Source organism: Equus asinus, chromosome 7 (genome assembly GCF_041296235.1).
Source record: "Equus asinus isolate D_3611 breed Donkey chromosome 7, EquAss-T2T_v2, whole genome shotgun sequence".
In the NCBI taxonomy this organism is placed as follows: Eukaryota; Metazoa; Chordata; class Mammalia; order Perissodactyla; family Equidae; genus Equus; species Equus asinus.
In genome coordinates this window covers 47,352,399-47,378,031 of record NC_091796.1, presented here as the reverse complement: position 1 = coordinate 47,378,031, position 25,633 = coordinate 47,352,399, and the positions used below count along the sequence as shown (strand labels likewise).

General features: G+C 40.6%; 1 protein-coding gene across 5 annotated transcripts in view; it reads right to left on the bottom strand.

The window, feature by feature from the left end:
• Nucleotides 1-284: 284 nt before the first annotated feature.
• Nucleotides 285-25,633, bottom strand: part of ZNF521 (zinc finger protein 521) — a 272,769-nt gene continuing 247,420 nt past the window's right edge. For 4 of the 5 annotated variants that reach the window (XM_044774508.2, XM_044774511.2, XM_044774509.2 and 1 more), the window contains one exon: nucleotides 285-1,094. In XM_044774508.2, the coding sequence (XP_044630443.1) occupies nucleotides 1,065-1,094 (30 nt within the window). In that variant the 3' untranslated portion in view covers nucleotides 285-1,064. Of the gene's footprint in view, nucleotides 1,095-14,100; nucleotides 14,213-25,633 lie in introns of those variants that run through there. The other variant, XM_044774510.2, reaches the window with a different exon arrangement.

Here is a 25,633-nt window from a genome sequence, read left to right as displayed (position 1 = left end):
CAGAAAACAGCCGTCCCATCCATCTGTGATGTCAGAATCCTCCAGTACAATGTGACCTGGTAGTATCTGAGAGAGGAGAAGTATACTGGGTCTGATTCCTCCCCTAGGCAGGATGATGACTCTCCTCCCAGCTGCACTGGGCCCAGTGTGAAAAGGTTAAACATGATCGAGGTTATGCCTGTGATATGCTCAAGAGCAGATTTCATTTCCAAGGGTGCAGGCAATTAGGGATTTTTTTTAATGGTAGAGTAACTCAAAAAAGAAAACACACAAATACACTCATACCTAATGGTAAACTGAATTTATTTCCTCTTGGAAAACAATTCCAGTAATCTCCAGGTTCAGACCGCAGAGTAAACATTAATAACAGTAACATACAGGTTAGTTCAACTGATTCAAGAATTTGGCTGTGTGAAATCATTAAAGAAAACCTTGAACACTCAAAGCTTCAAATGTATCCAGGAAAAAAAAAATTCTTTGACAGTCTACATAACAACTATTGCATATATAGTGATGCTACCTGTCACACCGCAAGGCTTACAAATATATATACGGGCCTTATCCAGCTGTGGGGTTCTGTTCTGTGAGAACATCTCTTCCTGGTTGGCAAGAATCTTCAGCAATAAAAATAGTCTTGGATTTAACCATTGATATACCAAAAAGAGAAACTCTAGGCTTAAGTGTAAATAAAAGGAAGTCCAAACATCGTCTCATGTGTAACAGAGTTGTTTTAATCTGTCTTCCTTGAAAATATTTTCCCTTAAGCCATTTTGCTCACATTGTTTTTTGTCTTGCCTGAATAGGGCCCAAGTCCACGTGTCTTTATAAGACCATTTTAGTATCAGACGACATCATACATGTGCAACACTTTATATACAAGGAGTCTATCCGGTGCTCCAAAGTTCAAACACACGAACATCCAACAGTTTCGATAATACAAGTTTTATGGTACAATACAATGTTTCTGAATAATATACATTAACAATGAAAGTTTCGTGCAAAGAGTAAAACATGTTCCCTTTTTGTGCCACAAGAGTAATTCTCCTTGAGAGATCGTTCTTGCACTAACTGCTGTGTTGGGTCATCGTATGATTCTGTAACAAAAAAGAAAGAGGGGGAAAAAATACTTAAGTGATTGTATTTTCATCAGACCAAGAATCTAGAAATGCTGAGAGGTTTATAGGGACATGAACAATGTGTTTGTGCACCCTGATGACCAGGGGCTGATGAGGGCCCTGACTCCTCACTGCCCACAGTGAATGGTACCAGAAGGAGGGGCAGGGTCCAGGGCCAAGGTGAGGGGATTGCCCATACCTTCCCCCCTCTCTGCCTCTGCCATGCCTTTCCAGAACACTCTCCCACCTTCCACCATCTCTTCTTATCAAAATACCACCCATTTTTCAAAGACCAGGGTAGCACTATTTTAACAGTTTTATTCATCTATTATTTCCATTGATTACCAATGCTTTTGTTCTAATCACTCCTAGATGGTGAACATCTTGACAGCAGAGGCTCTATCTGTCCCTGAAATTGGACTTGAAAGGCAAGAGCTGCCTGGCCAACAACTGAGATGAAGCTTCTCCAGATCCTCTCCTGGGGGTGGGTTCGGGGCTGTGTCACATGGCTCAGGAGCAGATTACAGCAGCCTGCGGCCACTCCCCCATCCCCAGCCAAGGCAGCCTGTGTTGTATTTTGGTAGTCTCCTCTCCAGCCACACAGGAGGGCAAGTCCCCCTCCTGAGCAAACAACCTGTTTCCATATTGTGAGAGAGCAACTGGGATACCTGGGCAACTTGTAACGGCAAGCCAGGCCCTGAGGGTGGAAACTGGGCAGGCAGACTCCAGACCTGCACCTGTGACCTGCAAGGGGGATGGTCACAGAACCAGGGGGCAGTTATTCCAAGCATAAGCCTGGAGATGGCCAGATCTCCGCTTTCCCTCCTCTGCACTTCTCCTGAGCCTGTTCTCCCATTGCTCACCTTGTACACCCTTGATCCCTTCTGATCAGAACCTTCAGGCCTGGCTCAAAATACTACCACTTCCATGCTCATTCCATCTAAAACTGATTCCTCCCTTCTCTGATTTCCTACTGTACTTTATACTGCTGTTATTCTGTGTTTCTTAGGTCTTGTCTTCTGCTTACGCAGGCCTGGCTGTCTCCCCATGTCAGTAACTCTGGCGTTCGTTCATTTATTGGTTCCTTCACTAGCATCTGTTGAATACTTCTATCACCACCTGCCACAGCCTACAGCATTGCAGTGCTTGGTAAAGAGGATATGGCCAGCTGAATGACTGACTAGTGAGGCAAGGGCTACTGAAGGGAAAAGCAGCTCCCTGCCTTCATGCCTTCCAAGTGTGTACAGCCTAAAGAAGAAAGATGTATGGGCACGTAATGGCAAAGCAACACGGCAGGATGGTATTAGAAACAAACACAGAAAGGTCACAATCACACCTCGCACTGCCTAGCCTTTGGGGAAGGCTCTGCAGTGAAGGTGAGAGGTGACAGTATAGTTGAGGCTGGAAACAAGAGAAGACATTCGGGATGCAGGGAGGGCACTCCAGACCGAGAGACCCACATGGGTAAAGGGAAAGAAGCAAGAATGTGCAAGGTATGTTCACGGACCTGCAACTTGTTCAAATTGGTTGGAGTCTTCTAGAGAGTCCTAGAATCAAGAGTACTGATGAGAAATAAAGACGGAGGGCAGTCTGGGGCTAGAGTATAAAGAGCCTTCTGTACCTTGCTAAGACTTTGTCTCGTAGGTGAAGAGGAGCTATGGAAGTTTTTTAAACAGAGGTCTTTGTCTGGGAGATCTTTGTTATCTTGTTATCCTCCACAACAACCAGCAAAATGCCAGCTCAGTGAACACGGGCTGAACGGCCAGAGGCTTGGCTGCTGACATCTGCTGGGTCAGGGCCGAGAGCACCAGTGAGGGCGAGGGGAGACTTGTGAGGAGCACCCAGGTCTTCCATTCCCTATTTCCAACTTAGCCCATTTTTGAAAAATACTGACACAAATAATAATAATGAGGAATATTATTTTACCCTCTCTTATTTAAAACATACCATTTTTTATTAATTCAGTGAGGGATAAGTTGGATTTATTTTTCTTCTTAGTGGTATTAGGATAAAAGCACATACAGGAGCAGACTAGTTTTATGCCAATTCTTTTCTCTTTGCATTGATTTTAAATACTTCTGAAATTATTTTTCACCAATAGACAGAAAGGTAATCAAAATACTGATGAGACTAAAAATCTTTCCTTAAAAATCAACACAACCATGATCAGAGAGGTTATAAACAATAAAAAAGTTCAAATGCTCAAAATATACGGTATAAACTTTCTCATACTGTTTACTCTCTCAGAGCCAAGTTTTATCTTACAGAAAGGTTTTTAATTTAAAAAAATAAATACAAGTTATGACAATAGTTATCTAAATGATAGGACACTGACATAAGTATGGGTGATATGTATATATATATTTTTCTTTTTTTTTTACAATAATCAACTGGAAAAGGGGGGTTGGCCAGGTTGCATAGTGGTTAAGTTCACGTACTCTGCTTTGGTAGCCTGGGGTTTGCAGGTTCAGATCCTGGAGTGGACCTACACACTGTGTCTACACACTGTTCATCAAGCTACGCTGTGGCAGCATCACACATACAAAATAGAGGAAGATTGGCATGGATGTTAGCTCAGGGCCAATCTTCCTCATCTGAAATAAATAAATAAATAAATAAAAATAAACAGTTTAATAACACTATCTTTAAATGTTTAAGTGCTTACAATGGACATTCCACATTCAATAGGATTTTAGGATAATAAAAGAAGAGAAAGTGCAATCAGTGCCTTGTTTTTATATGTACTTACATTGAGACATTGCAAAACAAAGACCTAATACAATTGGCCATAAGAGTTGGCAATAATTGTGTCTTGGATGCTTTCATCCTAAACCAAAGCCATACAATTCTCTTCAGAGGTGCAAAAAAATGAACAAATACATCTGAATCACTTATTGCAACAGATTGAAGTCGCTACTATAAAGGAGTTATGCTTTGCATATTAAGAGAAAAGAATATAAATCATTTGAGAGAAGAACAAGAGTATGGCTTGTGAAATTCAAGCTCATACAAAAATGAAGATCACCAATATAAATAATGTCTAAATGGTAAATGTGGCACAAAAAAGGGCAAAGGCAGAATGTCTCCTTGGTGTGGAGATGCCTGCACACCATTGAGATCACTTACAGTCATTTGTTTTTTCTTCTTTTCACTCCAGCGCAATTGAGGGCTACGAAAAGGTCCCCCCAGTCATGGCATCCACCATTGGCAGTGACTCTCGAGGTGGCAAAGGGGCATATTCCTAGATGATCTTGGGAAATGGGCATATTTGCATTAAAAAAAAAAAAAGAAACTCAGATGATTCTGATCCAGTTGTCATGGGCTTGCCCTTCCCACCTTTGAGGATCCTGGTATGTGTCTGTTCCCCATTCCCACACTGTATTCTGAGTCCCTGAAAATACAAATGGCCTAATTTCATTTTCTGAAGGAAGGATGGACGTCTGAGCTACACAGGTTATTGGGTTGGCTTTGGGGTTGGAGAGAACAGATGCAGAGTGTTAGTCTCCAGACTTCACTGAAGATCCTCTGATAAGAGAAACAAGAAGTCACTTCGTGGGAGCCCTCCATGTATTTTGTGTGTTTTTAAAATCATAGACATCATTTCTTTAGAAACGGAGACAAGAAGCAAGTGGGAAAGATGAAAAGTAGACAAGAGAGGCACTAAACACAAAGAGAGGGTGGGCTCTGAGCGCAGCTCGCTCCTGCCTTGGCTCCTTGCCATACCACAGAACTGGTCCTGAGTCACCGCAGCACAATGTGGACACACCAAGAGGAGAAAACGCTGCCAGGCCATCAGCACGCAGCCTCCTCATGTAAGAATTTTCTGCGCTTTAGGTCCAGAGGAAACCACTACACTAGAACAAAGCAGTGGGTAATCTCACCAATTTTACACAGCAATTCACAGTTCCCAAAGTACTTTAATGCAATGACAGGTTATGAGAAAAAATATCTGTTCCAATGAAGGGAAAGTGTTTTACATAATCGAGGAGATCATCAGTGCAGCATCGATGGGGGTAGGGGGGTGATGACAGAAAAGGAAGTAGGAAGAGAAGAAAACTTCTGTAATCCCACAGAGAGCCATATTCTACTCTGCAAAAAGCCATCTCTTGGAGACCCCATGTCTAAGTAACTGAAAATTGCAAACCATTAATCCCAGTTATGAACAGTTGTTTTACACGAGGGGGGTTTCTGTTAAAAAAAAATCAAATCCACAACACACCTTAAAGCTTAAGAGACAATCCATCTAGGTAGATACCGTAATAGCCAGGTTCAAAAAAACTCTCTTTACTGTAAAGGGCCCCATTTGGAAGGACTGTGCTCTATCTTTTTTTACTCTATAAATGTGAAATTAAACTTAGAAAGCTAAAAAACAGATGAGGACCTTAAAAATTCCCTTCTAGCACTATGTATTTCTCTTTAAATATGAGATGCCTTTCATTTTACAAGACTGGAATTCTCATTTTGGGCTTGGCATTCTAACAAATGATTAATTCAGCCTCCTCCTTTCTGAGAGCTGACCACATTTACTGGTCAAATGGTTTAATCCTATTTAAAATGCAATCCAAGCAAAATATTTTTGAATAAAAATAAAAACCCACGATCCCCTGAAACTGTTCGCCTTGGCCAAGCCATCCCATTCTCCTGCGATCTTGATGTGAAGCTGAATATCTGCATCTATAACCAGGATGAAGTTAAGCTTTGGAGAAAAGCCCGGGCGAATCTACCTTCCCAACCTTGACAAATTAAGTCCTCACCCCCAAAAGTCGTGTCCACAGACTGCCCTCACTTGTCCAATATCTTGGCAGAGACCACGTCTCGTCTGTGCTCCATAACTCTGTGTTGGCATCGGCAAAATATTAAGTGGTGATGGTAATAAAAAAAAAAAACTACGTTTGAATGGAAGTTTTGTGAGATTTGTTGATTCCAAGATGTTAATCATTTTTACCATGACTTGTCTATTTATAGCCCTTAGTCTCAAACAAATTCTGACAAGCTTATAAAACTAAGAAAAAGAACCAGCATACTAGTTTAAAAAGGAATGAAAAAAAAAAAAAACAAGCTTTCCATTAATTCACTATGCCATTAGAATCCCGAATTGAAACTGCAGTTGTATTCAATTTAAATGAGATGTTTTCCAACCAGATGAAATAGTAGGCAATTGTGGCTGTGAAACAATGCAAGGCGGGAAGAAATAAAAGAAATATAAAGATTAAATGTGGCTGTTTCTTTCAACAGATGGTGACAGCACCATGGCAGCATGTTGTTTTTTCTTAGTTGAAGAATGCAAACATCCGTAATCAATCATCACTGATTAACTAATTATATTACCCTTCCTTTTATCACTAGGGTTGAACCTTTATCTGTAAACACTACGGATAATCTGTATGCTCTTATTTTTCTAGAAGCATATTCCAGTACACATGCGGTCGTGCAGTTACAGGCTGCAAACAGAATTCTACATTACCGTCTACCTTAAAGCACTACTGCTTTTTTATTTTTTTTAAACAAAAGCAATTGGTTTCCAACAGGCTGGATAATAAGTCTTTTGACCTGCATTCTTCTTTGACCCATTAAGGTCACCCCTGTGCTCGGGCATATAGCTGACTTAGGAATGCCTGCAAGTCCCACATTTCATCTCCTGCCCACTCAAAATAAAGCTTTCTTTAAATGTGTCTGTACGGGTCCCTGAAGGCCAAGGAGGCATCCCTGTAGTGGGCAATGGAGGGACAGAAGCTTCTGCCTTTATTAATGAATGCAGACCATTATGAGTCTGGCTGGCTCCTTCCCTGTTCCCAGAAGCATATACTGTACGTGACTTAAAATGCTAGAATATTGACACAAAGCGAGCCGGGCACCCCTAAGGAAAATTACTCCTTGGATATAATGTAGGCTCGTAACAGCTATTAGAGTACAAAATAAAACCCTCTGGGATCAAACTGACATATACCGCATTCTACCTAGTCCTCAAACATTAGAAGAATTTCTTTGTGAAGGCGTTCTCAAGGACAGCATTAAACTGACTTTTGTAGCAATCTGCAACAGCTTTTTGGCTTAGAGCTTTTAGTACTAAATCTCTGGTTTGAATCAATATAAGTACTATATCTTCTACATTAATCAATACATTTGGTTCAATACGTGTTCTATTAAATTATACTTTCTAATCAAGATTTTTACATTTCTACCCTCTCTCTTTTTCATTTCCAACTTCTTTTGCTAGTAAAATAGTTTTGAAAGTGTATGCAGCTAATGATGTCAGGGTACTGGGTTATTTCCCCCATACGTTACAGAAAAAATACAAGGCAAAGGGCAGCCTTTAAACGTCTTAACAAGGTTAACGGGATGGGAATATAATAAATGAACATTTTCGAAGTCCACACAATTACAAAAGTACTCATAATTTTAAATTAATTCAAGGTGAATTGCTCCAGCTCTGAAAGTACCATTAGGAACATTCTAAAAATTACACTGAAAAACAAATCGTCCAAAAGTACCAATTAGACCCCATTTTGCCACCCCCAAATTTCCATTATCCACAAACTATATCCTTCCCGGATGGGGAAATTTTGGGTACTTGCATTTCTGTAGACCTTACCTGGTAAGCATCAGGCAACATATATGTGGGTATGTGCATTTTTGTGAGTTATGTTATATTTTAATGAATAGCCTTTAAAAGACAATATATAATATTTCCCAAAGTGCTTTGAGAACCTAAAAAACATATTCATAGAATAGATTTTCACAGCCAGGGAAGTTGACTCATAATTTTCACTTTGGTACAATTTACTAAAATGAGGTTCTACTCTTTTATTTTGACATAGCAATGGCATTTCCAAAACTGTCTGTCATGATATGCTTTTGGCCCTCTCTTTAATGCCATGAGTGTTGCATTTATGATCATGTTTGCATTGACAGAATTTCCCTTTTTATTTTTTCATATGGTAATGTCATCACCATGAACTTACAGAGACACTGATGCATTTTCTTTTGACATTTAACAGTTCACATAGGCTTGGCCTGACATCTCAAAGCATTTTCTGGATGACACTAAGCTATATTAAAGCAAAAGGTGAAATGGCATCATCATAAGTGATCAGAAAAACACAAGATCTTGGAGACAGAAAAGAACTATTAGGTTATTTAGTTTGCCCCCTTGCTGGAACAGAATTGTTCTATAAAGTTTACACTCCAGGCCAGTTTTAAATGGTTCTGGCAATGAGGTTTCCATCACACCTCCCATAGGAAACAATTCCACATTCCAATAAACTTCACTGAAGGACATTTTTGTTGTTGCTCTCTGGACATTCATGCTAAAGAAGCCCAGAAAAGGGTGGTCTTGGATAACCCTGAAGCATGTGGACACTGCCACACTCATGAGTTTATGTTCTCCAGACCCTGACCATATATCTGCAAAGTTCTTCTATGTCATCCAAAGTAACCCAAAAAACAATCCAGTAAGTTATTTCTCAGTCATTATACAAACCATATAGATTCTAGAAGGCCAGTGGAACTTGCCTTTCAACAGGGTTTCCCAACCTCAGCACTGTTGACATGTTGGGCTGGACAATTTTTTGTCAGGGGCTGTACACTGTAGGATATTAGCAGCATCCTTGGCTTCTATCAACAACATGCCAATAGCATCTTCCCAGTTGTAACAACCAGAAATGTCTCTAGACATTGCCAAAAACTCCCAGGTGGGAAAAGAAATCATCCCCAATTGAGGACCACTGCCTTGCAGTGTTTTGAAAACACATTAGGCTTGCTGTACCATGCTTGAGCACACTACTACTTAGTCTTCAGTCTAAAAGGTATCTTCCTCACCTCACCAAATTAAAAAAAAAGTATAGCAAAAGGGACATATATATATACCACGTGGAACTGTATTGCATGGCATTTTAAATATAGTCAATGAGTGAGAATGGGCGATTATCAAGAAATTATGGATCTTTGAGATATATAATAAATAGCATTGCTTGTGTGAAGAATAGAGTCTTTCCAAAAATGTCCACTCATTCAGCAATTTACCAAGACTTTCTATGTACCACCAAGGAACAAAGGCTGTACATTTTAGTGGCAATTAATCAATGCTGCTTTAGGAATATTTGCAATCTAATGAAGTACAAAGACACCCAAATATTAAACTCTGGAAATCAATATGTAGAGTATAGAAACGACTATCTACTTTGAACGAACTGCAGAGCCACTATCCTTAATTTGCTGGTCTGGATTCAATAGCGGGAGTCAACTACACCTGAAAGTAATGTATCAGAGAATCAAAGCCATAGTTTCAGAGCTGGGAGGGCCCTAGTACCATCTGTTCCAATATCTCACTTTATAGATGAAGAAATGAGTCCCAGAGAATTTATGCCAACTTTCAAGGTGTTATGGCCACTCCAGTGGCATAGCTGGCTTTGGGCGTAAAGCAACTGTTGAGTGGTACTGGTTGCTGTGTTCTAGTCCCTGGGATGAGCCAGCTGCATGGATGACCGATGCTCACCATTATGGCCCTCAACAACTACAGCAAGGACAGTGTGCTATGGGCCTCAGAGAAAGGGTGCCTTACCTCCTGTGAGAGGCTGTGGGCTTGGTTCTCAGAGAAGTCACACCTGCCTGGTGCTGGACCAATGAGGAGGAGGAGAAGGAGGTTAGAAGAAAGTAATGGGCTCCAGAGGGAGAGAGTAAGCATGAGTCAGGCTGAGAGCCAAAGAGGGCAGAGACCGTGTAGGACTCCAAGTCATCTGTGGGGCTGAAGATCCATCAGGCTGGGCAGGCAGGTGGGGAGTCACTTCAGAAAGAGCCTATTTTCACCACAGGTCCTCTTTTTTACAACATCCAACCAAGCTGGGAAAGCCTATGGTGGTTAACAATGTCGTAAGAATACCCACCTAATTAGCCTAGCTTTAGCCTAATGTAAATCTTCAGAAGGCTAAGCAAAGACTAATTTTTAAAATAATGTCATGTCCACATTGCTAATATAGAACAATTCCTAGTATTTTAACAATTAAGCACTACAGAGAAATAAAACAATCCACTGTGGTCCACCAGTTTCAAAAAGACAAATATAACTGATGGGTTATATATGGGAAATGTTAACATCGTAACAATTTCATTTTTTTATTAAGAACTTAAAAATGATAGTAAAATTTCAGTTACTAGCTGATCTCTGTTTTACATACCTAACAGGCTTGAAAATTTCCCTTTTTAGAATTGATAATAGCATGCACCATCAATTACATTGAGGGAAAAGAAAAGTGCCAAATTGGAAGAATAGGTTAAAAAGAGCAAAATGGCTTTTGAAAAATATATTAAAAGTATAATGTTTATTTTAAAAGAAAACAATGAATTGAGCTACCTGTTTACATGGAGGGAGCCAACAGAAAATTTAAATCAAACTATACAAACCCAGCAAAAGTGAAAGAGAGCCTAGAACTTAAAGATTCTGTTCAGATTCTGGAATTGCAGGATCCTAGCGTATTGTGGGACAGAAGGCTTTGATAGCAATACAGTCTAATAAGATATTCAGGGATTAAGTCAGTGCTTCACAGACAGATGTGTCCATGTGCCAGTTGTTGCTAAGCTTTAATTTTTCCCCCTGTAATGTTTAATTTATCACACTGGTGCTTTCTAAACTAGAACATCTGTAAACAAGGTTAAGAATGACCTCCTTCCAATTTTACATCCGTGAACAGTGCCCCTTCTTCGTGCTCTAATTTTAGATACCTTAAAGATAAATAAATCTGTGCAGGGAAGAAAAAAAGGCTGCTTGTCTGACACTGTAATGTGTTCATCTTGGGCGAATACAAATTTCCTTTCTGCCTGGCTCGTAGTGCACACAACTGGCTCTTGATGCTCAAGCCGTATTCAGGCATCTCCTTCTGAGTCAAACGCAATTAAACAAACTTCTGCTAAATATTTAACAGCCTTGTGTAGTAATTAGCAGCAAATAATGGGAGCTTAAATTGATAATTGCTCAGAAATGTCCTCTTGCAAACATTACAAATTTTCTGCTCCTCCCTTTTCTCTTAGATTTTCAATCCCAGAGGGTTTTTTATTTTCAAGAAGGATTTAGTTAGTGAAATTACCCATAGTCACATTACTTGGCCCAAGATCTTGCAGTCACGTTGGGTTGTTTCACATGAGCTGCAAGATTCCACCAGCATTACCTATTTCATTTCTGTTTTGAAATCCATTGAAATTTAAACTTATGTACCGGAAAGCTGTTGGAACAGGGCATTGATTTAGAAACTGACTGGCAGGCTTAGGATTTAAACTCTGGTCCACTAGATTCAAAAGGTCATCTGATTAGAATGGGAGAAGCACAAGGCGTGGTAATTTATATTCAAAGGGTAACCTTTGTAGGGAGAAGGAGGGAGCAAAGACTCTTTCTGCTTTTCCACTTGATATGAACAAGGATTCCCTTCAACCAAATTCCAATAATTATGAAAAATAGTGTATTGAACTTTGGCAACAAGCAAAAAGAAATGCCACTTCTCTATACTGTATTCTTTCTTATACTCAAAACACTGCCACACTCTCTAGGAGGTAAACTCACACTGAGTAAGTCAAACATGTTATAAATCTTTATAAAAAAATCTTTCCCCATCATAAGTAACCAAAGACTTGTCTACCACGGCATTTGCTTTAGTAAATATACATAAAAAGAATAAAACTGTGAAAGGACAATGTATTGATTTACATAATTGAACTGTGTTAAGTATGACTGTGTGTGCATGAGCATGTGTGCACATGTGCACATCCATGCCTAAGCACAAGAGCATGCGCTGTGGAGAAGGGGAAAGAGTTACACACGTGTGTGGGTTCTACAGGTAAAATCCTCGTGTCTGCCTTTGATCGTTCTGTCCCTCAGGGCTCATGTTCCTGCATGAAGAATGCAACTAAAGGAGCCTCCGTGTAGCCCTTGTTTTAAATTCTAAGTCCTTTGAAAATGCAAACATTTCACAGGCTCAATTATATTTGGGTGTCTCTCACTTTAAATTAAAAAAAAAAAATCCGGGTTTGGAGAGAAGAGATAAAATTTCCAAACTCAAAGTTTGGTGGGTTTTTTTTTTTTTCTTGCTTGCTTTCTTTTCTTTCCCCTTTCCCTGCATGTTTTTATGTACTGTAGAAAGTTTCAAGTCCCCTTTCTTTAACAATCTCCTGCCTCCTCGTCCCCTGAAATCACCCCTGTTTATCGGCCAGTTCACACAGGCACAAAGAGAAGAAATCAGGCACGCTTAAGTGTCTTTCTTATCCTGTACTGAACCTTGTCAGGTCTCAAGATATATTTGTATTGTCTCGTCCATCATCTCCTCTTGTCTCAGAATCTTTCAGGTCTTAAAATGGCAGAGCTTCCCCCAACCCACCATCTAGCCAAGAAGAGCCTCTTCTGGCTTCAGAAACCCATCCTTTACACTCCCCCTCTCCCCCACTCCCGGGGCACCTCTTCGGGCATTGCTCCTAGGTCTGTGTGTCCTCACCCCTCATGCTGCAGAGCTACTAGAAAGGCAGCCCTTTAGTTCTCCACACAAAGATGTGCTGTAGCTATGGTGAGAGTAATCTATAACCCTCACATCCTTATATAATTTGCTACTCCAAGTTAATTTTAATTCATTACAATAAAGCAATATAATTAAAAAAATAACTCTTTAAAGTGAAGTATTCAACATGATCCTGGAAGAAAGAAAGCTTTGAGTAACAGAGGGCCAGGCAGCAGGCATGGTGCATACTCATGCAAATTCAAAGGTGGGCTATAAACAAGTCCACACAGCCACACTGCCATGCATAAAGGGCCGGGCGACGGGAGGCCTCATTCTAATCAGTCCTCAAAGGAACCTGCCATACAGAAGTGGTACTTATTCTAATTTAAAGCCCTCATGCTTGCTTCAGTGTTGCAAAATTTATAAAAGAATAACTTCATTAAACCGCCTGGCACTTCAAACACAAATGCAAACCAGCCACAACACAGAAGGAGCTGGACAAGAGGAAGAGAAATATTCCCAGAGAGTTGTTAACTCAGATGTTCAAATAAAGTCTGCATTGGGTGCTTCTCTTTCCGACGACGTGGTTTGCTGTGCAACTTCCCTTCACCCAGGACTTCTGCCACATGGCTCTTGACTCCTGTCATGAGGCCTGTTGCTCCTGAGTCTGCTTAATAACACTGAAAATCATTCAAAGTGGTTCGGCCTCCACCTCACATGCAGAAATACATCTGGCAGTACCTAAATGAACGCTTTTCAATGTTCCTTTCCGGGTCTGCAAAGGAGATTGATTCTGAACACACCACTATTACAGTTCCCATTTACTTGGGTATATATTTCAGACTCACCGAAGTTGTTGAAAAACTAACATAAAAAACTTTTTTCCCCTTAACCTTGGTCCTCAAGAAAGAAAGCAATTATATGGGTTAAGTGGAAACAATCTGCTGAATCCACGCACAGCACTGGAGAGAAGTTATTGTCACATCCTAAAACACACACTTTTAAGGAAAATTCTTCTTCTGCCCTGAACCAAAGAATCAAAGAAATGCTACAGTAAAATCACTTCAGGCTAGATTCCTAGCTACAATACAGTCTGTGTCAGAACACACATCATTTCATGCTGAACTGTCAGCATACTTCTCAAAATCGTTTTTTTGGAATGCAATGCGAAAACAATCCAGAAGCCTGTATACAGCTCCACACCTCTGAGAAAGCAGGTGTTACACACAGGTTACGCTCGGCATTGAGATCTTGAGTGAGGCCAATAACGAAAGACTCCTTTCCTGTTCAGAGTTTCTCCTCTCCCAAGCCCAAAGCTGTGCTAAGGTTTTGCTTCTAAGAGAACAGGGTAAGCTTTCAAAAACTGTGAGAATGGAAATCCAGGGAGGGATAAGAGAAAATGATCTTAGGGTGAAATCTCTTAAGGTGAATCTCTCCAGAGGCGATAACAGCAGACTGTTTATCCCAGGCATTTTTCAAAATTTTGGAGTGAGGTTCTTGCTGTTGGTCAGAAGAGAGACCTGTTACAGGATACTAGGTTGACTGGAGGACTGATTGACACGATAGATGGGAACACTATAGTTGTCACCACAAAAACGCTGTGTGATGTGATTCATATTATTCCTAGGATAAAGAAATATTGAAATTAATTCTCTATCATCCTTAGACATTTGTTTTATGGTGCTAAAAGCTCTTTTACATTCATGTAATGTAATATATGGGTGAAGGTAAGTTTGTATTATTTTTCTTCTCCATGAATAAAATAGGACTAATCAGATGGAAGGAGTGAGCTAATTCAATTACAGGCAGCCTTTATTATACAAGAAAATATGGATTATTGATCTCGTGGAGTTGGCAATGCATGATGCAAATTCAGTGAATGAAACCTGAAGGTTTGAACTTCAGACTATTTTTAGTCATGCTTAAATCTACTCGACCGGTATTCACTTTTGAAAAACCACCAAAATAAAACAACATGAAGTAATTAAACCCAGGGCTCCAAAAGGGGACAAATGAAAGGTTAACTCAGAGGACTGAATGGCAGCCTGAGAAGGCCCCTTCGTGGGGGTGGCATCCCTGGTTCCTCTCCTACCGTGGAGGAGGAGAAATGGGAGGCTCTTTCAGCCTGTGTGTGCAGTGCTGAGTGAAAACTTCTTTGGGAGACTGAAATTTACTTCACAGGCATCTTGACAAATCGGACCTCATCCTGTAATGAGAACAAATGGATTGTTGTGGCTTTGCACTTGCGAGGCGGACTTGTTTGAAATACAGCTGGACTGTCCTAGCAAAATCCTTTTGTCTTTTATCTCTTAAAAAGTGCAATAATCAACCCTGGTTAGAAAGAAAGCAGCTCTGAGTAGGAGGGTCACGTGGAAAGCAAAGCCTATAACACAAACACTAAAGGGAAAAAAGGTGAGCTCTGATTTTCAATGTATATTTACACACCTCAGGTCTGCCTTCCCATTTCCCCTTATAAATCTGCCCCCGGACACCATGGCATACTGATTGCTGTTTGTACTCTGCTACAAAGTGCAGACCAGCCTGTCTCCTGTATTCCTTATAAACTTCTCCCAGCTCTTCCCTACCGAGCGCACACTCTGCCTTTTGACCAGGTTCACATCCTCCACCTTTTTGTGGACCGCAGCCAAGTGCCCCCCGACACGGCAGCATAAACAAAAGTATGCTCTTTTCTCCTCTATTTTTTTAAGAAGAGTAAAAAGGGTTCTGCATTTTGGTAGGCACGCCTCCAAAGCACAAGTAAGAGTCCATGTGGCATGTTTTCGAAAAAGACTCCAATGAAAGGGAGGAAGGAGGGATGCTAAACAATGCTGCACAAAGTTGCAGACTGTTCGGCTACAGTCCAGAAAATGAATCCAATTTTTCATTCTGTCATTATAAATATTTCATTGCAAATGGTACTGATTTTCTGCAACTGTGGTTAAGCAAAGGGCCTCTGTGTGAATATTTAAGGGAAAAAAAAAGGAGGAAGACAACGAAGAACAGGGAGGGGGAATGAAAGGTTAGCAACCAATTAATTTCTTACTTTAAATGTAAAAGATTCTGGGAGAAATTCAACAGTGATGTAGTGTGTGACTCAAAGAAGAGGAACAAAAAAAAACATTTACTCTGCTCTTCTTCTGACAGTTTCTCATAAAATATCTGCAGTCCATCTATCTTTTAGTACTCCAGGCTCCTCTGGAGAGCAGAAAATGGCGGTTTAAAGCTCACTTCAGTGCCAGTCTGCGGGAGATTGCTTTCCACAGGACCCCCGCTGATGGAGGCCTAGGGGGAGAGGCCCAGGAGTTATTCAATCAGCCCGAGACTCTGGGGCGGCTGGGGGTCCTTTGAGGGCTGATTATAAAGCTGCCCTCCTGTTGCCTGCCTCGGAACAGAACGAAATGAGCAGCCTCTTGCTGAGCAGATTCTGCAAGAAGGAATTTCACCTGTCATGGAGTTTGTCAGAATTTCAGGATTTATCTTGGTGCAAAATTAATAAAATACCAACCAGGATTTCAGGCTGACTACTCAGCTGTGTCATCTCAAAGTGATCTTTCACCCAAGAAAACCTGGACAGTGAGCACAGCCATTCTTGTCCTACTTTTCCTTCGGAGGGTGAGCGAGACGATGTGACTAATACCACCCAGACGTCAGGATGAGATTTTGAACCAATTACACACAAGGCTGAATTACGTGTGGGTGCTACCGTCTTAATGTGCGACCTCTCACCTCGCTGCTGTAGTTCTAAAGCCTCTTTGGAATAAGCCCGAGTCTGAAGCATAAAAAGGCCATTTCTGCAGTTTATAACACAGTAGGTCCCCTATGGCATCACATCTGTTAAATTCATACACTGGTATTTCAGGCCTGGATTTGATTTATCTTTTAAAAAGGAGTACTAACAACGGACTATGTTAAGAGCACATATTGTGAAACATTACAAATTAATCTCGGGTCAGCCGTGAGCAAGGAGGAGCAGTTTCATCTTTTGTTGTAACACACACTGCCCTCCAGTCCATCCCCCTCTGGGATCCTAGCGGAGAGCGGGAGTAGGCAGTGGGAGTGGAAATGGGGAGGGAAGGAACACAGAGGGGAAGGGACAGGGAGGGGCAAACCTCTGCAGGCTCCGGGCTGCAGCAAGTTTGGGAGTTTGGCCATCTCTGCTCATTCCTCTTCAGAAGGTGGCTTGCACCACACAAATCACCGCAGCTATTTTAAGTGGGGCTCTGTAAAGCCCAGGGTTTGATCCTTTTGAGCTGAGGCTTGGGCAGCCCCGAGGCAATTAGCTCTGGTCCTCAGAGTGGGCAGCATCACATCACAGATGGGGCAGTGTGTGGGGACTAGGTTGGCACTCACGCCACTGGCTGGCCCAAGCCACTGGACAGAGTGGGCAAACATTTCTCAGATTTGACTCCGGACTCTGAACTCAGGTTCAGAACAGGCTTAACTTGAATCGTAATGTACACCTTGTGTTGCATCCCTGGCCTCCCACCACGCTCAGACCGTGGGTGCCTCTTACTAATTGGTGATTGGCAGCACATCCTCAGCTCCCAGAGTCTGTGATTGGTTTAAGGCAATTGCAGTTTCCCTGTCCAGTTTCTAATCGACGTTTTCTAAATGAGACATTAAACAAGACTGTAATGTGTCCCTTCCAGCTCTTCCCCCTAGTTAAATGACAAGACTGTTTTGGAGAGCCACCTTTACAAAGCGGTAGTAGCCTGACAATATTAATACCAAGAGATCTCAGGAAAGAGTGAGAGAGAGAGAGAGAGAGAGAGAGAGAGAGGAAGCTGGCAAGGGAAGGCACAGATGGTGGGCGGGGATGCAGGGTGCTCTCAGCAGGCTTCAGTGGAGATGCATTAACTCCACAGAGGGATGAGGGCTTCCCACCAGCACCGTCATGAATTATGACTGAGTATGGGAGTGAGGTCTTAGTGCCTGGCTCACAGCAAATAGACTGTTCTATTTTCCTGCACAATCACCTTTCACCCTTATAAACCCAAAGCACAGCAAAGCACACTGCTGATATTTAATGGTATCACAGTAGCCTTTTATGTGTCTAGAAGGCAGACAAACTTAGCAGATGTGCCCAGTGGTGTAAGTCAGATAATTATAAAATTAAGTTTTGGCAATGTAAAAAAGGAAACCTTTTACGGGCGGTTCGGGTTTCCAGTGAGAGATGGTCTTCTGCCAGCTGAGGAGCCACATCAAAGCAGGAGGGGACCACGAAAGAAAGATGCCAGCCTCTCAGACACACTGGGTACAAGAGAAAAGCCTCCCTTTTGCAAACTTTCTCCTCCTCTTACGGGAAAGCACTTCCAGCCCAGTTAGTTCCTCCACTCACCCATTCAATGAAGTTATCAATGAAGGAGGCCTGTTATTTTAGGCAGTTTAAAATTTCACCACTTTTAAAGGACTCGTTTACCCTGCCTTTCACTCCCGTTTAAAGCCTCGGAGTTGCTGTTCTAAATGACAGCACCGCGAGCACTCCTTTTAAGCACTATTCATCTCGCCCGCCACATCTCCGGCTTTTACAGAACACTGCTCTCTCTCCAATAAGGGAACTTACTCCTTCATAGCTGCAGGGCAGAGCCTGTTACGAGCTGTAGATTCGCTGCAAATATAACAATAAAGGATACAAATGTGAATTCCTCTTAAAATACACGCCTGGCATACACGCCTGGCTCTGAAGCTGCCTTGCCTTAGCAAACTCGATCAAGAGCAGCCTATCAATCTTTCTCCAAATGCACAGCAACAGCTCATTTCACGCGGCTGTCCAAGGGATGGCCACATCGATGGATCGGAAGATGCTGGAATGAATTCTTTGCTCGTTTCAGGGGATTTATAGTTGAAGTCCACGATTACCATCTCTCTCACTCTAATTGTGTCAACAGTTGGATACGGAAGTGGTGTTTTCCAATAAAAGATAAAAGTTTGTAAACATAAAGGGTCTATTCTTGGCGTTTTGTTTCTGCTAATGTGAGGAAACTGATCCATGTGTGGCGCAAACATCTAACATAGAAACACAAATGTGGGAATTCAATGTGCCTCTCTAGATTGCGGAATGTTCTAGAAATTTGGATTTCCAGATCTTTCCAAAGGATCTGATTAAAAAGGTGCTGAGACAGAGCTCTGCCTTTACAGGACAATCATGCCCGCAGATCTTCTGGTGCTGTGGCAGCAGGCTGCCTTGGCGACATAGAAGATGGCAGAGCCAGCAAAGCCCAGCCAAAGCAGAATGTGGCAGAGGTGATGAACATTTCCAGGGGGTGGAGAGGGAGGAGGTTGCAGAACTGGCCACAGTGCTCTTCAGTACACCCTAGCTGGATGCTCCATAAAGTCGCACTGATGGCAGTTCGGAGATGGCCATCTGTCGTCAACTCTGGGCCAGACAAAAAAATAATGTAATGGCAGATCGCTAACAACAGGGCTGTTGGAGGAGGGAATGAATCCTAGAACGAGGAGGTGGTGCTCCATCTTTTAATAGCGAAAACCAGCCATCGATATGAACATCAAGAAATTAATGGATGGAGAATTTTTAAAAACTGAGCTGGGGTGCGGTAGAAACGATTCAAATGTAAATCAAGTGGTTTTAGCTTATTGCAATTACCTCTGCTGCCCTTACTTCAGTCATATTAACCACTTGATTCTTGAAAATTTGACTACCAGGACACATGGTAAAGCAGTGAGGGCCAAATTTAGAAAAAGGTGAGCCCAGGTTGTGCCTCCAAGCATGCCCACACAGATTAGCATTTATTGGTACAAAATGGGTAATTGAAAATGCATTTACTCATTTAGTCCAAATGAGTTCATTGTGACAATCATGCTTATCTATCTTTCTGTAGGCTTGCTTAATTTCTAGATGCAGTTTTATTAAAAAGCCAAATAAAGCTACCTCATCTTTATATGCTTTATGAATGCTATAAAATTTTAAACTCCCTTCTTTCTCAAGAAAAACTCTAGCTTTGTGCTACTGCATAAATGATAGGAAGAGAGAGGGGGTGGGGAGGGAGGAAGAGAGAGAAAGAGAATGAACAACAGTGAAACTGAGGTTAGCCATGTCCTATTTCTTTGTCCTATATGATTAACTTTCTGCCTTCAATGGTAAGGGCAATCAATCCTGATTGAATTATCCAATATTAACAGCTGAAAGTGATCAAAACTAATGGTGAAAACATAGCGCCAATCAATAAATCAATGCAAATGATTCGGTTCCTGGAGATCCGATCAAATAAAAGAGATAGATCAATTTAACCACTGAGCAAATTAAGTGGAAGTTGCTGCAGCACCAATTTACTTCAAAGCCCCGCAGGCCCACAAAGCAGAGAAATGAGGCGGCGTAGAAACGGACCAGTTCCAGAACCACATGCTCACTTGATGCAATTTATACTCCTGCAAACCTGAGTCTATGCAATGTGTTTAGGGCTGCAATTTCAGCCCTAAGAACAGAAGATACACAGAGGTCCAATGGGTCTAACGAAATGGAGAGCTAAGGTACAAGGCACAGACCACTCAGGGAGAGGCAGAAAATATGCCCCCGACACTGACTGTCCTCCAAAATGATCAATATGGAACAAAGGTATGCAGGCCCAGACACGGGGATGGGCAAATCTCTCCAATCTGGGGGTCCCAAAGGAGGACCACACGATGACAGGCAAGGCAGGACAGGGCTTGGAGTCTTATAGTTGGAGTGGGGATAATGAAAGAAATTTCAAGCTCTGTTAGAAATAAAAACAAAACAATAGAAAAATACAGAAAAGTTGGGAGAAGAAGATGAGTATGAGGGGCAAAATAGCTTTAAAGGTACTTCTTTTAGATGGGCTATGAGTAGTAATATACTCTTTTCCATTCCTCTTGTTTGCAAGAGGACTTCAGCCTGACTTGCATAAAAATATGAAAACAAACTAAAATCAACCTTTCCCCACCTCATAGCCAGATCCCATCTTGTGTTTTATGGAGAGGAAAGATAAAATTTCTTGTTTTGGCCAGAAGTCCTTAATTTGGAGGAGGGGGGAAAAAGGTCAGGTTGTTTTGAAATACATTTCTGAAAGCAAATATAAATGTTTAGTTTTATAGTTATACTCCAAAAAGAAAAAAGAAAAAAAAGAAGCCTAAGTCTCTTTAATCGCTTGAAAAAGATGAATGTTTAAAAATAAGAATTTTTATCTGAAAACCAATTAACATGAAACTATGTCAAGGTATGATTAATTGGGAAATTATTCCAGTGAACTAGAACAGAGAACTAAGGAAAATTCTGACATGTCTGGAATAGAGATCTCACTTCCAGGTAATGATGAGTCTTGATTTTGTCTACTCAGGTCAGCATCAGGAGCAGGGAGAGGGCAGGCACCCTTGTTCACCCATGCCTGTTCTGTCCCACACTCTGCACAGAGCGCTCAGTATCAGCCACACCCCAGCACTCGCACCAAGACCCTGGGAGTTAGGCATGATGCTCTGTTGCCTCCTGCACGCCCATTTTACAGATGATGAAACTGAAGCCCAGAGCCAATAGCTTGTAAGTGGCAGTGACCCAAATCAAACTCTGGTGATTCCTCTCTGCAGCTCATGCCCTTTCCCCTGTACTCAGCTGCCTACACAGAATTCAAAGCAAAATAAATAAATAAATAAATAAAGCAAATGAAAAAAACCCACAAAAACTATTTTTTTAAAACCACTAATGATCTGAGATTTTATGGGTGGCTGACTCTCCCACATCCAGATACTGAAATCACAGTCATCCTTCGAAACCAGCTTGAATGCCTCCCACATGATGGCTTTCTTGATTCTCTCAGTTGGGGGATAAACATCTTTTGGAATACTTACAACAGTTTATTACATATTACCTCATAGTACAGTTAATCATATGCATATCTTATCTTTTCCAGCAGACTGTAAATACAATATATTTTAATTACTTTTGATGTGCCATAGAGTGCTTGGAATCATAGTGAATTTAAAATGATGAAATTATATTTTGTATAAATATTTTTAAATTAATAAATATATTTTCTTACCTAATAATGGCCCTGGGACGATAGTACTATATAGTATAGCACCTGTGATTTTGACTATTAACAAGGACTCTTAAACGTCTCATCACATATTATTTAATAATTTGAGACACAAATTTGTACTACATTTATTAAAAGGCCAGTTTAGGAATGTAGCTAAGTTAGCGAGGGACCCAGTGAGCTGCTCAGCAGCCACATTTAAATGATGTATTGTTGTCTTACATGTCGCATCCTGTAAGTAGTAATTCATTTTCTTTCAGAAATATGATCATAAAACTTGAGCATTAGTTAGGCTCTGAAAAATACGCATCAAAATCAGGTGATTTGGTGGGAAAGGGATTTGAGAAGAAAATCAAACAGCTGTAGAGACAATTACATATTCAAACTTAAGTGATATCTGAAAATCTTGGTGTATCCCTCAGAATGTCAAATGACTACTGGATTTTGGATGTGGAAAACACCGCATTCATGAATTAATGAAGGAAAGGGGTAAGTATCAAAGTAATATTTGATTCAAAAGGAATTGAAATACCAGAATCTCAGAGCCTAAAGTTCATCTGGGCCAGTTCCCTCTCCCACTGCTGGAATTCCCTTTGTGCCCATTAAATTCAGAACATGACGCCTGATGGAACTTTCTATGAGGACACATTAGAAGAGGATGATTTGATCACTGCCATTGAATTGCAGCTTTTCTAGAGGCACCAATTAAACAGTAATTACTGTATTGAAAGAAAGTGGCCTATTCAACAGGATTTTTACAAACACACCACTTGCTCACACCTGTATAAACCACTTTGGATACAAATATGCATTGTAGGATATTATTCTTGGACTACACCATCCCTCTCTCAAAGCAGCTTCCTTAAATTCTGCAGAAAAAGTTTTGAGGTCTATTAAGAAAACATGTGAAACATTCAACATATTCATTCACTTTTAAAATAACAAAATGTTCATTTAGTTCAAATAATGCACTCTTATTCCAAAGCACATCTTCCCTACCAGCATGCTAGGTGGCCTTTGAAATATACCAGAATTCCTTGCAAAAATAGGGGGAAAACTCTCCCAAAAGAAAAAGCTTATATCCTGTTAAGAATTATACATTATATATCTCTGGACTGGCATTTAGAACTTTTGGTCAGAAAGGTTTAGGGATCATGTGAAGAACATAGCTTCCACACTGGCAAAAGCTGTGTCCTAGACTGAGTGTTCCATAGAAATAGAAGTTTTTAATTTTAAAAGGAATTGGGGTCTGTGATGTCCAGAGGATGATGTCTGAGTCTTTGATTTTTTGAAGATGGACAGTGTATAATGAGGATTATCTGAATTCTGAATGGCCTAGTAGACAATGTTAACGAAAATAACGTGTGTGTGTGTGTCTGTGTGTGTGTATTAGGTATACAGTTTTATACCCAACAAAGCACTTCTCTCCAAAAAAAAGATGCTTCTGTGTTTTTAACTGGGTATAAACAGTGAAAGAAATGTAAATTACTTTTATGGTCATGAAATCATTTATGCGCCATTAAAAGACATACCACAGTTATGATACTGGGCAATTTTGGAATGCTCATCCTAAACTTGCCCTATTATTCTCTCTCTGATATAAGAGCCAAATAAATTATATGGCTTCAAATCTCCAAGAGGATTTCAGTCTTGGGCTTTAGTTTTATAATGCCTTGTGAAAGGTCCTTCTTTCTGCACTTTAGTGGTATAAAACAGTAGATGAGTTCAACTGGTGTGACGTGTCAGTTTTAAAATTTGCATTTACTTTACATACCAAGGCATGAACTACAGTGGGCTGATAAAATAGCTTCATTTTTCTACTCTGCTATTATTTTGGTTACAGATCGTATTTTCTATTGCCACCTTAATTTCAGTTTATTGTCTCCCTCATTCTAGAAATTAACAAAATTGTATTATGGTTTTTGTATACTTATCTTGCTCACTTTCTATACAGGAAATAAAATAAATCAATATTTAAAAATTACATTAATCCCATCCTCTAAGCACAGGTGTAAAGATAATTTGGGCAACGAAAGCAAATGAACAGGACTGTGAACCCTTAAGCTTAAAACATAAAAATTAACACTCTCAAAACTAGAAAAAGTGAAGTTAGCTCTGATTCATTTTTCTTAAGATATTGAAACTCAAAGTCCCTGTTATTACTGGTGATTCTAGAAAATAGACCTACATAGATATTCCAATGACTGTATATATTAGCTCTGTAATAATCATCAGGCACTAACTATAAATACCATTCTCATCAAAAGAATGATGCACATAGTGAGGCTGAGTATTCATATCAAGACCAAATGTGTATGATTTTGAAAGATAACGGGATTGAAAAATAATGCTCATGGCTTTGGATTATAAAATAAGTCTTATTTTGGCCCAGATCACAATTAGAATGCATGAGTCAGAGACGCTTTGAGAGATGTTTGCCCTCATAAGATCTTAAAGACTCAGAAAGAGTTGTGTGTTTTGTACCATATCTTCTATACCAACAGTTTTCAAAGGGTGGCTTGGGGACCTCTGGGGGTCTCCCAGATCCTTTCAGGGGGTCTGTTAGGTCAAACTATTTTCATAATAACATTAAGACCTTATTTGCCCTTTACACTCTCATTATCTCATGAGTGTACAGTGGAATTTTCTAGAGGCTACTTGACAAGTGATGACACAATCTTTCTGGCAGCTAGTAGAATTGCTTGCTTGCATATTCTTGTGTTTAAAACACTTCTCAATTTTCATATCTGATATGGAAATATCAATAGATAATAATCCACAAAAATCAAAGCACTTTGTGGTCCTCAGTCATTTTTAAGTATAAAGGCATCCTCAGATCAAAGAGTTCGAGTACCACTGGTCTATACTAATTGTAGAAAAGAGTGAACACTGTACATTCCATGAAACCCTAAAATACACCATAAAAGAAACCAGGAGTCCTGAAGCATGTGTTTAATGGTTTAGTTTTGTCTGCTCTACAATAGGCCACAGGCCACCACTGCCACAATGTTGGGTTCTTTTAAGGAAAGACATTGAAGCCTTACTACCAGGTTAGTCACATTAGAATCTATTAATACAGTACAAAAGTGGAAATTTGTTATAAACTTTTTTCTAGAACATAAATCCAAATGATTTATCCTTTGATACCTATTGTAATAAGAATATATTTTCAAACAGAAATTTAGGTTAAGACACACTTTTAAACCATAGTCTAACTTGGTCTATCTTCTACATCCAATTCACAAACAGATGTGACAGAGTAGAATCCTATTTAGAAGTGATAAAAAGTAAGATAATTACTTTAATTTTGGTCCACTGACACATTATGACAATTTAATAGGCTTACTGATTTTTTCATGTATTTTTTATTTCACCTCCTTAATTTGATATTTGTTCACTTATAGAATGATAACTGAGAGGGCAAACTGTAACTCCCTTATTTTGACACATAATTCATGCAAATGTGGTTTCCCCAGAACCCAAGGAGGTACAAAGCTGCCCAGGGTTCACAGCGTGGGATGGGAGACCCAGGGTCCACAGAGTGGGATGGGAGACCCAGGGTCCACAGTGGGATGGGAGACCCAGGGTCCAGAGCGTGTGATGGGAGACCCAGGGTCCAGAGCGTGGGATGGGAGACCCAGGGTCCAGAGCGTGGGATGGGAGACCCAGGGTCCACAGTGGGATGGGAGACCCAGGGTCCACAGCGTGGGATGGGAGACCTAGGGTCCACAGCGTGGGATGGGAGACCCAGGGTCCACAGCGTGGGATGGGAGACTAAGGGGTGGGAGGGGCTCTGAGTCCCTGCCTCAACCAGGTCAGCTCCTCTTCAAGTTCTTTCAGGGATTCAATACAAAAAAATAATAATAATTATCCAGCCACCTCATTTTAGGCTAAATAACTTTACTGTTAATAATCATGCTCATAATAAAAAATAATTCTAAGTTCAAATCCATTCTCCTCCAAGGGCACTGACAAGATTTAACAAAAATTTGTTACTCATATCATTTCATCAGAAAAATGAAGATAATTATTGTACCCA